Raw genomic sequence first — 16,183 nt, 5'->3', positions numbered from 1 at the left:
TGAACTCCTTCAGCTGCTGTACAGGAGGTTTTGTTTCTGAAATTAAACCTCCACAATCTACTTCTCAAATACAGACACTTCTAAACCATTTGTTCCTTAAATACTTGGTACAGCACAGCTAAATTATTTTAAAGATTCTGTACAAAGAACTGAACACTCCACTCTTAACAGGAAACATTGCTAAGGCCTCTTGATTCGCTGTGTCATTCAGAATTTGCCCAGCTTAAAGGAAATTGTAAACTAAAATAGAATAGCACTACCAAAATCATGAGACTGTGTTCAGACTCACTTATTTCATTAGATACTAGATAGTTAGATAAAAAGAGAAAACTGCTGAAGCAAAAGATTCCACAAGAAAAACATCAGAAAATGGAAAAGCATTAGAAGAAAAAGCTGCATCATCTCAACAACAGACAGATCAGGAGAGTTACTTCACAAACAAGAATTATCAATTTAAAATTTAAAGTTAACAGTGTAGCTGTGCATAGGCAGAATTTAAAAATACAAGTACAGGAAATGTGCATATGTGTATTCTTTCTAGCACTTATCACAACTTGCTCTGTTTTCCTTCAGATTCTTATCTGGCAGCCTGGTAAATGGAATTGTGAAGTGCAGAAGTGTGCACAGTTCCCTACTCTGGCACACTTTGAAAAGTGCTACTACATTTGTTGAGCATTACTATGCAAATTGTCAAACCTACTGCTGAGTTCTCCTGAATGCCTTCCTTTCTTCTCTCAGCTGTTTTACATGTGTTCCTAGAAGATAAGTAAACATTTTGGTATAATTTCTTGAAATGCAAAAAATATTATCCTTCTTGAAATAAAGCTTCATCTGTATTTGATATTACAGGAAATCTTTCTGAAACAACCTGAAGTTGTAATTTATCCCATGTTTTACCTACAGAGTAGCAGGAGTTGTGACATATACTGAAAAACAAAAGGAAGTGACTATAAAACAACCTACTAGTTAAGTTAACCATGCTAAATTATGAAGTTCTCTTTAATTGTATTATCTGCACTGGTTTTAGGTATCTAACAGTTGCAACTGTATTGATCTGAAGTTCATTGCTTGCCTCTGCAGGTGACATGAGCGCATTCACCTTCCCTGTTCTCCTAACTATAGGAAATGCAATTCACACCCAAAGTCAGAATTACTTCCTAACCTGAAAATGAAACTTAACTTTACCAGTTTTCTTTGGGTTTTCTCATTTTGCAGCTAAAGCATTAGATTTCAGTTTCAGAATGTTTTTATAATAGAAAATTTCATCTGATCATTCTGTCTGGTGTCTTTAACAACTGCACTTCCTAGTGCTTTAAGGAAAGGAACATTTTGAGCCATGATTATTTTATGTAATAGCTCTATTTTGGACTTTTGGTGGGGTCTTCCTTTCTTATTGATTTTAAGAGTGGCTTATTCTTCCCAGAATTTGCGCTAATTTTTTTTCTTCATCTATAGGTTATGAACTGCAAATTTTAATTTTTTTCATCCAAAGAAAATGATGTCTGAGTAATTGAATCCTCTGTGTACATCTGGAAATTCATGCCATAAGCAGCAAGCTCAACAGCTTGAATGATACTATCTATTTTCCCTTATTCATTTATTAGAGAAAGTAAATTCACTCAGAAGAACTTGTTGCAGACTATGAGGATGTTTCTCTTTCCTGAACTGTAAAGAGAGCAGTATGAACTCATTTTATAATGCTCATTATAAAGGTTTAGAAACATTTACAAATTCTCCCATTGTATCCACATTCCTGTTCCCAAAGGACAGGATGTTTCAGTCAAACTGCTGGTCCTGCAGCACAGCACTTCATTCCATGTCCTTACTCATGGGCAGACAATACTGCAAAAGGGAAGGACAAACCCTGGGGAACAGGAAACGCTGCCTTTTCTCCTGCCTCCTCACATCTAAGCTTTTTATCCTGTCAGATGTGGGTGATGCCTGCCACAGTTCTTCCCTTACACAGTGAAACAGAAGGGAGCACTGCTTTTAATGACCACATAATTCAAAGCATTGATGAAGATGAAAGAGTTACTTTTGAATTTGGGAAAAGGAGGTGAGCAGCTACATTGTCCAAAACAATTACTGCCTCAAGACAAAGCAGACTTTAAATTTAGGAGTCAAAGAAAATGCATAGTGAAAGCTGAACAGGACAACAGAGACGACAGAGATAATACTGAATGTGTAAAATGTGTAAATGGTATAAATAAGGAGTTTATACAAATTGACTCACTCTTCTTAATCACACATAACCCTGCCAGTAGCCTTTTGCAAGCTGAATTAAAAACAAAAACAGCAGCAAGCCTCATTGTGTGGTTTCCAGAATTTTCTACGATCTGGCAAAAATGAGTTAATAAAACAAAAGAAAATTCATAGCAAAATAGATTTTCTATAGTTTTTCAGTAAAAACTTTGTTTCTGCATATTTTAGAATTCCTCATCTGTTATTATTAAAAACAGATGATTATTTTACTCTAGAAAGAATGACAAAAAAGCCTTAAAAGCTGAAATTTGTTGTAGAGACTATTAAGCCAGGATTAGGGAAAAAAAAAAAAAAAAAAAAAAAAAAAAAAAAAAAAAAAAAAACACCCCACCACATACTTCCACAGTAGCAGGGAAAGATTGGTCTTAATTAAGAGACTGAAAAAAAACCCTAATCCTTCAGATAGTACAAAGACCGAATTTAAAAATTATATTTATGGACATCTGAAAATAAAGTGTTCAAAGCAAACACCAAACACTGTATTAGAGCTAAAATGCACTACTGACCTGCCAAAGAGAGTAATTCAATGGCAAATTGTGCTTTTCACTGCAGTGACAATATTATCAGTATGCAACATTCTCATGAAGCAGCTATGCAAGTATAAAACATCTGAAGTACCCTAAACATGTCACTGACAACTTAGGAAATACAGCAGAAGAACATGAGCAATTGCTGGTTGGCACAGAAATTAAGTGATTTAGCAAGTGCTCTGCCCTCCTTCCTGCTTAAATACAAAGTTCTGCAGAAAAAGAATAGCAAGGTCAGAAGGTGTTACACCATACACACTTGTCAAAGCACAAACTTTCAGATTAGGATACTAAAACAATCACAACTCACAAAGAGTAGAACTTGAGATAAGTGAAATATAATTGAAACACTTTTATTATTATTATTATACAAGCTGAATAATTCCTAATGGACATTCAAATGGTCAAAGAATGCCCTGAGAGCTATTAAGGATAAACCTTCTTCAGAATATAAAGATAGAAATTTCACAAACAATGGGACTTGTTTTAAAAAATGCATATAATGCAATGCTCATTTTCACAAATTTTCAATTACCTAAAACCTACAAGAGGACTGAAAAAGTTAATCTGAAATAATGTCAGCTGGACAATAATACCAGTCTCCAGAATGGCAGATATGTGCAGCAAATGCAAAGAAAGAAGATTGGTGGGGAGAAAGGTGAGGGGAAAGGCACCAGTACAAAATAATTGTAAAAGTTGAGACCAATTTGGTGTGAGGCAAAGACATCTTCCTATATCCAAACTACTTCTCTACTTTTTTAAGTGGGTATTAATTAAGATGCGCTAAAATACCTGAAATAATAATGCAACACTGTGTCACAACATTTGCCATAAAATATTTAAGTTTAAAAATATGCCACTAATCTTTTTAAATATATTTTATTCCCAGGTTATCCTTAAATTAAGCTTTTGGAATACCAAATTAGTAGCTTTTGCCTCACATATTTGGAAACAATTCAACTGGACACAGTTGGGAAATGCAGACCTAGAAAAATGGCAACAAAATTGGGTTTTAATTAGTTTCCAACTGGATCAAGTTACCACTTTCTTTTGAGACCACTGCGACATGCAAAAAAAAGGAGACCCTCCAGCTGAAACACGTAAAATACATTCCTAAAGATAATTTTGTTTTCTTATAAATTGGCATAATCTTTCCTCCAACATTTTATTCTATGTTTAGCCATCAAGTCACCACTTCTCACAATGAGGCAATGCTTTATACAAGACCTGAAAAGGATAATGCCCTCATCCTATTTAACACAATCACTGGTACCTTCAATTCATATTTTATTGTTATATCTATGTATGCCTTCAGGAAAAAAATTTCTTCCCTAAAATGTTACTTACAAATATTTTTTCTTGGACTTTGTCTGAGTGGCACTGCTTGTTAATTCTGCAGTCCTGAAGCCAGGACAGTGCAGTGTACTCAGGTGGAAAAGCCTATCACAAGTGTCCTTATCTAATTGCTCAAATTCTCAGTCTGACAGTTCTCCCCCTCCCAGGGATGAGCTGCCTCAAGAGGATGAAGAATGCCTGGCTTGGCTTTCTTAAGCAACTTCTGTGTTTTCTACTCCTTGGCTCTCTCCTCCCCTCCTTTACCGCACCAGGGAAGCTGAAGACAAATGTCCCTCAAGTGTAAGCAAAGCACCAGATCATTCATACACAATTATGCAGCTTACTCATTTTCACATTTCAACCAAACTAAGAATGTACAAGTTTTTTGGTTATAAATAGAAAAATAAAGATATTAAAATAAAAATAATATAAAACTACAACAAATTTTCTCTACCAGAGGGTGCTGTAGGAAGCAGTGGTTGTTAACCAGTGACGAAAAATCATGCCAAATCTCTCTTGCTAGCAAAACTTACACCAGCATACCACCCAATGTGCTTCTGAGTACAATTTTTTTAGGAACAACTTCAGAATTCCAGAGTATTGTAGTATCACTCCAGTGGCATACTGTAATTTTCATTACAGTATTAATTATCAGAAATATTTAAGGTTGTGGGTTTATGTTGGATCTTTCAAAATATATATTAAGACTGTATTATAAAATATAGTATGTACCTAAATGTATTCACCTTAGCATCAAACTCACTATAAACGTCAATTTTTCAATATGTAGTACATACTCCATAACCCAGAGAGCTGTGCTAACAAGAAGGTACATTTTCAGAATGCTGTAGAAAGGATTTTGTCTTCCAAATAAAAAGTAATTTGATTTCCCTCAAGATACAGCTTAGTTTCTGTCACTCAAGTAAGAAATTTAGTGACCATTGAATGCAAAAGTCTGATTATTACAACCTATATATAATTTTTAATATACACATGTGAATAATTATTTATACACATCAATAGAACAGCAGGCTTTTATTACAGACGTGTTGATTGCAAACAGTGACTTTTCAAGTTTGGATTGAAACATTTTATTTATGCTTTGGTGTATCATGATTTAAATATAACCCACACATTCTCCCCAATCTTCTAGAGTATCCAGAAGGAATATTATACCACGATATTCAGGCATTTCTTCACTGAATTAGTTACGACCATTATGCTTTACCAGTAACCAAGTACCTGGAAGTTAAAGTCATACACAAGAAAAAGTTCACACTAACACGACTATTTTTTCAGCCTTTCTACCTACAAATTGCAAAAGCTATACATCCATTTACACAGTTTAAATCAAAATATGGAGAAAAGATCTAATTTTCAAAGCACAGATCCCTGCTTCTTTCCGTGGCTCTCTAACTTTAAATGCAGTCTTTTGCAGTGAGCCTGGTACTGTCTACAATTAATGCTGTAGGCAATTAAGGGGAAACTTGAATGAGTTCAAAAAGCAGGCCTCGTTTTAGGGTTTGCTGCTCCTCTGAAGCTACATCCCAACACGTGTTATGCTTTTCCTGTAGGTTCTGCTGACCTTTGCTTTTCTCCTACAGAAATGTCACTCGATGAGACCCCACCCTCTCCTTCAATTACAGATGAGACTGAAATACAGACCTTACAAGACCTTAATGTTCTCTGAGCCTCTAACACTGAAATACTCACATTGATTTGCCTCAGGATTTTCCTTTTGGCAAACCCATCATTTACTCCTTTTCCTTAGGGGTACAAAGAGTACTTCACATGAAATCTACTGCCTTCTTTTAACATGTGTTTTGTTAGCTTCTAACACCAAGAGCAACAACTACCCTACGGCAGATGCTTGAGGAAATTGAAAAAGTAAATATTTTCCCCATCCCACAGGCCAAATATTCTAAAATTAGTAGATTCAAACTGCCACAAGCAATCCAACTTGAACCAAAGATATCCTTTATGAAATACGCCAAGGGTTCCTGAATCCTAGTTTCTTTACCAACACAGCTAACAGATTTTCCAACAATAAATTCAAGTAACAAATATTAACTTACAGCTGACAGCTTTAACAAGTGACTTGTTAGCACCAAGGAATACACAGTTCCCTAGTCAGAAATGCCAGACACCTTCAACAGAGCAAACAGTCCAAATCTGACCCCGCATGACACCAACTGAGGATAACTCCCAGACACACAAAAACTCAGAAAATTAAATCAAGGAGCAACAGGTGAAGTCACCATGACAACATGGACCTTACCCTGACAACAATCTGAAATGCACCTTATGAATTCAGGAGCATAACAAAAAAAAGAAAAAGATTAGGAAGTCTCATGCAAGTTTCTTTAAATTAGGTACATATTTAAAATAAGCTAATATAACACTTTGCAGTACAGTAAAAGGGGTTGTGTTCCTCAAACAGCTCAGAGGAAGAGCTGTATTGGAGGCTAAATGAATCATCAATTGCCTGTTAGATGATTTGGGGACAACTGTCAGAAAACACAAGATGAAAGGACCAAAAGGAAGGAAAACATCTGAAATTTTACTAATAAAGACTAAAAATGTAAAATGAGAAAGAAATTACTCTCTTTTCAGTACTTCCTTCCTTTGCTCTCTTCCACTTTAGATAATGAAAAATTCCAAAAAGTAATTTCCAGCATTTTTTTCAGATTAAGTCTAAGACCTCAAGGAAGGAAATCAGTTTAGAGAACCTAACAGAGAAATAAAAATATATTTTATAAAATACTCCACAAACTACTGGCTCCACCACAATCAGTGGAAAAGAAATTCACCAAGGATATCATTTGATGTATTATCTATGATATCCGTGAGAAACTGTATTATTGATGAGATTAAATGTTTAATTAACATCTCCAGGAGACTTAATTTATGTTTTGTAAAATTTGCTTTCCAAACAAATTCCTGCATTATGAAGCCATTTATGATTAATGTGATGTATCCAATAGCACCCAATTCTAACAAAATTCAAAATGGTTTATATACAATTACCTCTCTCCTAATTTTCTTAAATCATTCTGACAGCATAAAGTACCTACTAGGATAGAATTGAGGCTGAACTTCCCTAATTTAAGACAGGAGGGGGTAAAAAGCAGCAGGTGTGGCTCAACAGTAGATGCTGAAGGAACACCTTCAAGCAGGGCTACAAGCATAAAGCAAGGGTAACTCAAAGGTAGTTTTGTCTCAACCAATATTCCGCTAGGTCTATGTTTTTTCTGAAGTGGTACTTTCTGAGACCCTGTCAGAATCCTGGCTTCTATTAAAGGGTTTTACCCACACAGCAACACAACAATCACAGCTGACCAACAGAACAAAGTGCACCAGATTGGGTAACAGAGAATGCAGCATCCACAAATGAATGAAGTTGCCAGGAAAGTTTAACAGGATGAAATTACTCAATTCAGATGAAATATCTTCAAAAATAAATAATAAACCTATAGCCTTTCACAAGACTCCTCATGTGATACTTCAGTTTTAAGATGATCACCACCATTAAAGGACAAAAAAATCCACAACAGAAATAGCAGCAGCTTTTGTAGTGTTTTGGGGTGAACCACCAAGTATTAGTTAAGGACGTGACTATGTTCAAAGCTGGTAAGTTCACAGTTTCAGTCACAGAGCCTCACACACTTCCAGCCACCTTTCATTGCAATGATCTTTCTGCTATAGTGTCAATGCACCTTCTCAAAATATTACTGGTCTTGTTTATTCTTCTTTATGTGAAAACTCACTGACACATTATTTGACACTCGTTCTAAGACTTCAAGATGCAACTGAATTTTCATGCTAGCACTTTGACACTGGATAATTGAGAATGACCTATATCCTGAATTTAAAGTAGCTATTTTGCCATACTCAATAACTTTTAGTTTCCAACATGATGAATAAAGTACATTTCATTTTAAATAAAATAATACTGCTTTCAGTTGACAGCTACACACAGTGCATTCTAAAGCTACAATTCATGGTCCTTTTCTTTATTGAAATACTGGGGGCAACAGAACAAAATCAAAAACTTCTTTCCTCAGATCTCTTTATACCTCAAAAATTCCCAAAAGGGTGTAGCTTATTATTACTATCCTTTCCAACCTACCACTAACATGTGATACAGTTTTCATACCGCTTAGACTATTACTTTCTACTTTTTAACATATATGACTACTGCCTAAACCAGAATACCACCAAAAAACTTCAGCCAAGACTAAGCAAGTACTTGCAGAGTTACAGGATCACATTCCTATTATTTCTTTTTCTAGCTCAGTACTTACCAAGCTTTTTGAGACAGAGGGGGAAAAAAAGGTTAAAAGTAACTACATTTCCTCTTTCACCCTCAAGCACTTTCAGGTAATTACTCCCTCAAAATTTCCTTGGTTATTGGTAGTATCATGCCCCCTTCTTATTAAATTCTATTCCCCACCAGAGCCAGGAGCCTTTCCTCCTCATCAGAAACAACAGCAAAAAGCAACACACCCTTTTGGCACAGCTTATTCACTGTTCCTCACCAACTACACACCACCCCTCCTCAGCAGAGTCCTGCTGTTTTGGCCTCTCCCATTGCCCATTTTCAAGATAATAAAAAAATCCACTGATTTCACTCTACTTTCCAATTCAGATAATGACTGTTTGATCTATTCTCTGTGGTTAAAAGCTAAACCACTTTGTCGCATTTAATAAACAAAGTAAAGAAAAATATTTTGCACTTACCTAAATTGCCATCAATGTACATCAGTTTAAATGAAGAAAAAACAGTGGAAACATGCAAAGTAAAGTTAAAACCAACACGTATGCATGTAGCTCAAGACAGAAATGGTTTTTTTAAAAGCTGAAAAGAGCAGGAAACAATAGTACAGTGAAAAACAGAAAATAAGGTGAATGGATGTGATGAATCTACTGATTTACAGCATCATACTGAAACACCTTAAGCTTTCCCTGGTTGTAAATACTATATCAAAATTTGACATTGGAAGTGTTTTTTCTTGAAGAGACTCATTTAGTAAAAATACAGCTAATTCCTTTTTTTATTATTATTAATATGAAAACATACCTCAGGTAGCATAGTAAACCACAAGCATAACATTTCTGTTCCTCAGGCTCCTACCTTTGAGTTGTGTAACCATGTACTCCATTAATAATCACAATAAGTTTCAAAATCCCTGCTGTTTCACACATTTACACAATAAGATGGGCTGAAAAGTATCTATATCCCAAAAAAATCCTCCTCTGACCACATCCAGTACTAACAAACAATGAAAGATCCTTTCCAACCAGTAATCAATGCATTTTTTGACATATTAAGAAAGGCAATACCTATCTATGAACTCACACTAAATATCCAAGTGTTGGCAACTCCCTGTATATTCCACTAGAATATATCCAAAGAAGTTCAAGGAGCATAAACAAAATATCTAGAAACTATTTTTTTTTTTAAATTATGTATACCTTAGCCTAATTAATGTTTTATTAGAAACATAGTTTAATTAGTAGAGAGAAGGAAAACACCATTTTGGAATATTTGTTAGGATTTTTTTTTTATTATTGTTCTATTTAGATACTTGTCATGAGTCAAAGTGAAAATGAAGAGCACATTAAATAACATTGAATAGCTACTCACGGTTCTGAATTCATAAATACACATTCCCTTTTCTACTGATTATTTTATCAGCACTTTATTCTGCTAAATGCAGCATCTGAGTTATTCATATTGCTACAGATGGACAAAAGTTATCCTGAGAAGCTATTTCAAGAAAATTTTGTATTCAAAACTATAAGCCTCAGAGGAACTGCTCACTATCCTTTTTAACTTCTCTCCATCTCATTAATCAGAAGTAAATTCCTGCAGTATCAGGATAGGAACTAAACTTCAAAAGATCAAAATTCATAATGTGTTTTCAAAGAGCACATTAAGACGATTAAAAATAACCTGGATTTCTGTAAGGGAAAAAAGGATCACGCTTGCCCATTTATTTCCAACAACATATAACCCTGCCATGATTGAAGAAGAGCCACTGTTCATTGCACAGTGTCTATTTTGTAGTATTAAATTATATTTTAATTATTAATTATTAATTTTGTAGTGTTAAATTATATTTTAAGTAGGTAAAAGGGGGTTTATTTTATGCAACTGGGCTTAATATGCATTTTTTTAAATGTCAGTGATTCAGTTTTTGCAATGTCAAATGATAAAAACTAATGTATTGTATTTGAAGCAGCTAATCCAAATCAATACATTAGTTTTTCCTCTTGACAGACAGGCAACAACCTTGGAAATTAATATTGCTGAATAATGTCTTGTGTCTTCCCAGCACTCCCCACCTCACGGCCTTCTGCTTTCCACCAAAACCTTCTACACTAACTCTCCTACACATTACACATGATTAAAATCTTCTAATCAAGCCAGATTAGAGGCAATAACTGTCTACCAAGTAGAAAAAAGCAAAATCTGAGACACTGAAAATGGATGATTCCAAGATGAACAACCACTTTAAATAGTTAAAAACATGTAGAGGACTTCCTGCCCCTATGTGTATATCAACACATATATAAAATAATTCCAGTTATGCTGTGAGAAAATATCACAAAGAATATGAAGAACAAAAGAAAAACAAATATGGGCTGTGATATCAAAGTACAGGTGCTGAAAGCCTACACTTTCAGAAATATAACAACTCTCAAAAGAAAAACAGAACATCCAAGTTACTGTCCATAAACTTCCTCATGGATCTCTTTCTGCTTCCAAAAGGTGTAATTCTATCAATTTTCCTCTTGAAACAGATCCTACTGTTTCAAACTAATTCATTTATTTGGCAAATTTATTTTTATTTTTTTAAGGATGCTTTTAAGCCTTTCCAATCTTGACATTATCTGGATGCATAACTCATATCCATCCTTTAGGACACTTGAAAGCCTCTAGGACATGACAGATCCCTATACCAGGTCCTACTGGAAATCTTTCCAATTTCACCATGAATCACTGAAGAGTACACTTTGACATAGGTTTCCAATCAAATAGTACTCCATATAGTAGCAATTTCCTGTCATACGCTTCCCACCAACTCACTAAAGGGAAGTCTTTTGAAAAAAGGTTTTTTTAATATTAATATGTTACTACTGTTTTTCCATTTATGCATAAAGCATGTTTTCCTGACATCGAAGAAAAATCACACTTTTTTGACATTACTTTTGACAAATCCATATTGAGTGTTATCTCCCTCCAACCATATTTAGAAATAGCTAGTGATTTTTAAAAATACAGTTTCTAAATAATCTTTGCGTTTTGCAATATTTTTTCAGAAACAACTATAAAAATATGAAACATTTCATTCATTTTCTCATCTCACTTTTTTTTTTGGCAGGCAGATTTGCTCTTCTCCAGTTTCCTAAGAATTCCCCAATATGCTGGGAAAGGAATCCAGGCAGGGTCACTTTCATCAGCGACAGCCAATGTGAAAACACTTCTTAGTGTTTCAATATGAAACAACTGTTTTTAGGAATTTTTTATAAGCCAGTAAACATCAGACACACAAGGACACACTGACCACTTTCAGGACAGATGAGATAGAGCACATCACTTCTTTGGTTCTCTAAAATTACAGCTTTTTTATGATTCTAATTTACATTAGTTGTTTGAAAGAATCAATAGCCCTCTGGATAAGAGTGACAAACAAGCTGATAGCCAGCTTGGGCTTCCAAAGCCATTCCTTCAGAAAGGCTCCTCTCTAAATGCTTACAAAAAAAAGTAAGCAGCACTTACTTTTAAGAGGATGGGTGCTTTTATATACAAATATTTGATTACTAGAGAATAAATAGCAGAAACACATGGTTGACTCCTGAAACCAACAGAAGTTCCCCTTGGAGTTTTGCTGGAACCTGTGGCTGGGCTTTGTGCTGACTGACACTTCCTGAGTAACCCAGAGAACAGAGTGATCAGTAAGCTTACTAATTTTCTTCATGGTGTTTGGTTATTCAGGGCAGCAAAGACAAAAACTAAATGCAAAGAAGAATTTTATAAGACTAAGCAAATAGTGAGAGGCTGGCAGATGAAATTCAGGGAGATCAAAGTGGCACACCTGTGAAAATAAACCTACCTTTAAGCATAACAAGCTGGGATCTAAACTGGTTAGATTTAATGGGGAGTTTTTCTCTTGCTATGATAAATATTTCCATTAAGATATTAGCTTAGTACTCAGTAGCAGCAAAAAAAAAAAAAAAAAAGGCACCCAAAACTGGAAAAAACAAATTGTTGGGAATTCCTGTGAGAGACACAGGATAAAAGGGCAAACACTACAACATCAACACAACTCATTTTACACCTTATCAAAAACATAAGATGTTTTGGCCTTCTCGCCTCAAAAAAAAAAAAAAAAAAAAAAAAAAAAATCCCAAGCATGTAATAGGAAAAACATCATGTTGCAGTTTCACAACGCACAGTAAAATTCTCCTGTCTAGAAAAGAGCTGAGGGAGGGATGTGATGATGGTACTGTAAAGTCCTAAGTGGCACTGAGACTGGCACCAGACATCAATTATTTAATTGCTTCTTTCAGTACAAGAAACAGGAAATCCTAGCAAAACCAGCCAAAGTCAAGTGCAAAACCAAATGAAAAGTAGTGGTTCCTCATAGGTATGTTAGACTGTAAGAGGCTGGGGGTACTGGCATTTTAAACAGGTTCAAAACTAACTGGCAGAATTTAAAGTCCACTGAGTTATTAAGCACAAAGGAACAGCAGTTGGATCATAAGAAATACTCTCTGGGGATACCACTGTGCACTTAGCCTCCTCTGTGAATGCTTGGACACTGCTGCTCAATCTTTGTGTTACTGTATTATAGTGTAAGGATGCATGTTAAATATACACATAGGGCAAAATACATTGTTTTTGCCAGGTTTGCTGCTACAAGAAAATAAGAGAATTTGTCAAAGAGATATGACATGAATAAACTCATAACTAATTACTAGTTTACTTTCCCCTCAAAATAAGGAAAACTAGCTTTTAGGAGAAAAAACCAAAACATAACCTCAGTGGTGTGTGACAAAGTGTCTAAATACCAGATTCAAACTCCAAATGTCAGTATAAGATATTAATGGGACATTTCTGTAAGAAATACATGAATGTATTAGAATATTTCTCCTCCTAAGGTGATACCCAACTACCACCATTAAAATATCTGATCAACAAAGTTGTTGAAAAACAGAACCTCCACCATTCATCTTTTTGGTAATATTGGTTCTAGCAGCATCCTAGTGCATCTGCTATAAATAAATAATCAGCAAGTACTATTGTCAGACAGGATATAAAAGTTATACAAGAAAGTAATAAGTTAATCCACTGGACTGAATTCCTGATGACAACCCAGTCAGTTTCCCACTGAAGTAACTAATAACAGACTTGCCAGCGCCATAGATATTAAGGTTCATGACATGCCTAAAAGGTGGCAAATTTGCTGAGAAGCTGTAACTGATCACAAACTTGGAAGTAAATTAAAAATCTCAGTTGTTGCTACCTGCCAGCAAAGAAGTTTAGATTTGGAATCTGGAAGTGAGAGAAACACAGGACTGTGTTTTTCTCTGGGGAAAGTTAACAGATGGTCTAAAAAGGAGCAGCTTTAAGATAAGACCAGAAGCCAAAAAGTATGTGGAGAAAGGAAGGATATATTTTTTTATTTGTTCTACGCTGCTGTTTCATATAGCTTTGTATATATAGCTGTATATTCAATATAGCAAAGTCTCAGTATGACTTTACAGATTTATCCATCCAGATTAAAATATTTGAATCTTTTTATAACTTCAGGAAAATAATGTTATATCGTGAATAGAAGTATTTTAAATACGTATTTACAAGATACTAATTTTCTACAATGGAGTCTCTGAAACGTTACTGAAAAGTTTCATTTCATTATGTAATGAAGAAGTACAGAAAGCTGAATATGAGGATTTATCTTCTTTTGACTTTAAAAACTGTTAAATCCCTGTACAGTTTAAACAAAATATGCCTCAGGGTGTTTATCTATACTTTTTTAAAAGTGGCTCATTTACCTATTCAGAAAATTATGCCAAGACATTTAGACAGCTGTTGCAAAAAAAACCCTAGAGAAAGTTTCAAAAATAAGAGAAAGGGTAACAACAATTATTTTCTCCATCTAAAAGGTGAAGGGATGCTGCATGAAGGAAATTCTAGCCTGCATTTGGATTCTTGTTAGTGTGTTTTTCTGCAGTTTAGCAGTCAGAAGCAGATATACAAAGACATACAATTCTTGTGGCAAATATCAAACTTGAGCCAGCACTGGATGCAGTACCAAAAGCAAAACATCCAGTACTTGGTTGTAAATCAGGACAGAAACTTCCACAATTACTTACCTGATTTTCTTCATGGGAAACTCTCATCTGTTCTTTAAGAACTGACATTCTGGCTGCTTCTTCTTTCCTCAATACTCTCTCTTTCTTTAGCTCAGGACTCCAGAAAGTTTTGATGCTGTTCATAGAGGACCCCAGCTTGCTGTCCTTAATGTCTAGTTCTTTTCTGAGAAGGTCATTCTCTCTCTGTAGATCCTTAAGCTGAGCCTGCAGATCTAACATGGTGCTATCTCTAACCTGCCTCAGCATGGAAGGAACCTGGTGGTGGTGGTGGTGTGAGGATGTGGTCAGTCCTCCATGCTGGTCAGTGTAAGAAAGGACATCTGTGTGTGACAGTCCAGCAGAAGCAATGTTGGGGCTGCTCCCCATGGCTGTGACTCGGCCACCATACACAGCTCGATTTGTAGCCCTTCCAAGAGTCATTGTGCCCTTTGGGAAAGTAGTAGAAGCTACACCCTCGTGATCACTCAGGTACATTGGTCCAGATGTTGCATAGGCTGCATTAAGGGACTGGATGTTCTCCATGGACAACGTTTTCCCTGTCCCCCCTCCTCCCCCGCTGCTGGTTCTCCTGTGACCCAGGCGAGGGGATCTGGGCAGGCGGGGAGACCTGGAGGGGCTTCCTTCCAAGTTGCTGATTGTTCTTGCACTTCCATACATTTTTCTTCTACGCTGAGGTACTATTTACTAAGAAACTAGTAGCACTAAAGTTGAGTATTAAATTTATAATTCTGGTCAGAAACACTGGCAGTTTCACTGCATTCTTCCAGTAGGCAAAATCTGATTTTCCTCCAAAGACAGACCTGAAAAAAAAATTATAAAATTAAGTTTTCATTTTGGAAAATAAACTTACAAGTAATCACTATATATCAGAAACACCAACTTTCCTGAGTAATAATTTCAAACATGAAATCTACTATACATTTTATATTTAAGATGATTAGTTAAAAACACATTTTCAAACTAATTTCAATCACAATAAAACTCCTAACTTCTTGCTAGAAAACTTCGAGCTAAAGTTTGTTAAACTAGGTTGAAACTAACATGGGCCTAATAATAGACCTTAGATGGTATGTAACTGGATTTAAAGGGCTTACAATATGAAATCTACATAAAGAAAAATATTTATTGTTGACATTAAGAACTACTCTCTTAAAGCCTCCAGAATTCACTCCCAAGGCACACAGATCTAAAGGAATCTTGTTGATTTTTCAAGTTTTGGCATTTTAACATCACTGTCCAAACATGCCCCTCTTTTCAGGTATCATGCAGCATTCAAGAGATGACCCACAGCTTTTTCCACCACAATATCTTGTCCAGCTTTTCTGCCATCTCAACTTCAACACATCAACTGATTAAAAATAAAAATTTCTTATCATGGTGACTGAGGCAATGCAACTGCTTATCCTACTTCTCAAGTGCCAGCCATCCTCTGGCCAAATAACTCATCAGGCCCTCTGAGAAATCCATCCTTGTATCTTTCTAGTTGCCTATAACAGTTCGGCAGCTCCTCCAAAGACAAACCTGCCATGAGACCAGAGCTGAAGATCATTTTCCTTCCACTGGCCCCTGGCAGATCCTGACCAAAAGCAACAACAATTCTTCTAAATTGAAGAACCAACCCCACTTTCTCACTCACTCAATACAAAAACAGAAACAAAACAAACACCACAAAA

General features: G+C 35.5%; 1 protein-coding gene and 1 long non-coding RNA gene across 6 annotated transcripts in view; one reads left to right on the top strand and one right to left on the bottom strand.

The window, feature by feature from the left end:
- LOC310913950 overlaps window positions 1-16,183 on the top strand; it is a 293,389-nt gene that overhangs the window by 195,439 nt on the left and 81,767 nt on the right. The window lies entirely within an intron of this gene.
- The window catches only part of ERC2 (ELKS/RAB6-interacting/CAST family member 2), a 438,499-nt gene that overhangs the window by 403,840 nt on the left and 18,476 nt on the right, over window positions 1-16,183 (bottom strand). For all 5 annotated transcript variants that reach the window (XR_014590924.1, XR_014590925.1, XR_014590926.1 and 2 more), the window contains exon 2: window positions 14,511-15,310. Coding sequence is in view for 1 of the 5 variants with exons in the window: in XM_083869813.1 (XP_083725939.1) it covers window positions 14,511-15,167 (657 nt within the window). In the remaining 4 variants the exon portion in view is untranslated. The remainder of the gene's footprint in view (window positions 1-14,510; window positions 15,311-16,183) is intronic.

This window comes from Zosterops lateralis (genome assembly GCF_965231275.1).
Source record: "Zosterops lateralis genome assembly, chromosome: 11".
Taxonomy (NCBI): Eukaryota; Metazoa; Chordata; class Aves; order Passeriformes; family Zosteropidae; genus Zosterops; species Zosterops lateralis.
Note: the sequence above shows the minus strand (reverse complement) of the source record. Positions and strands in the feature narration are given on the sequence as shown.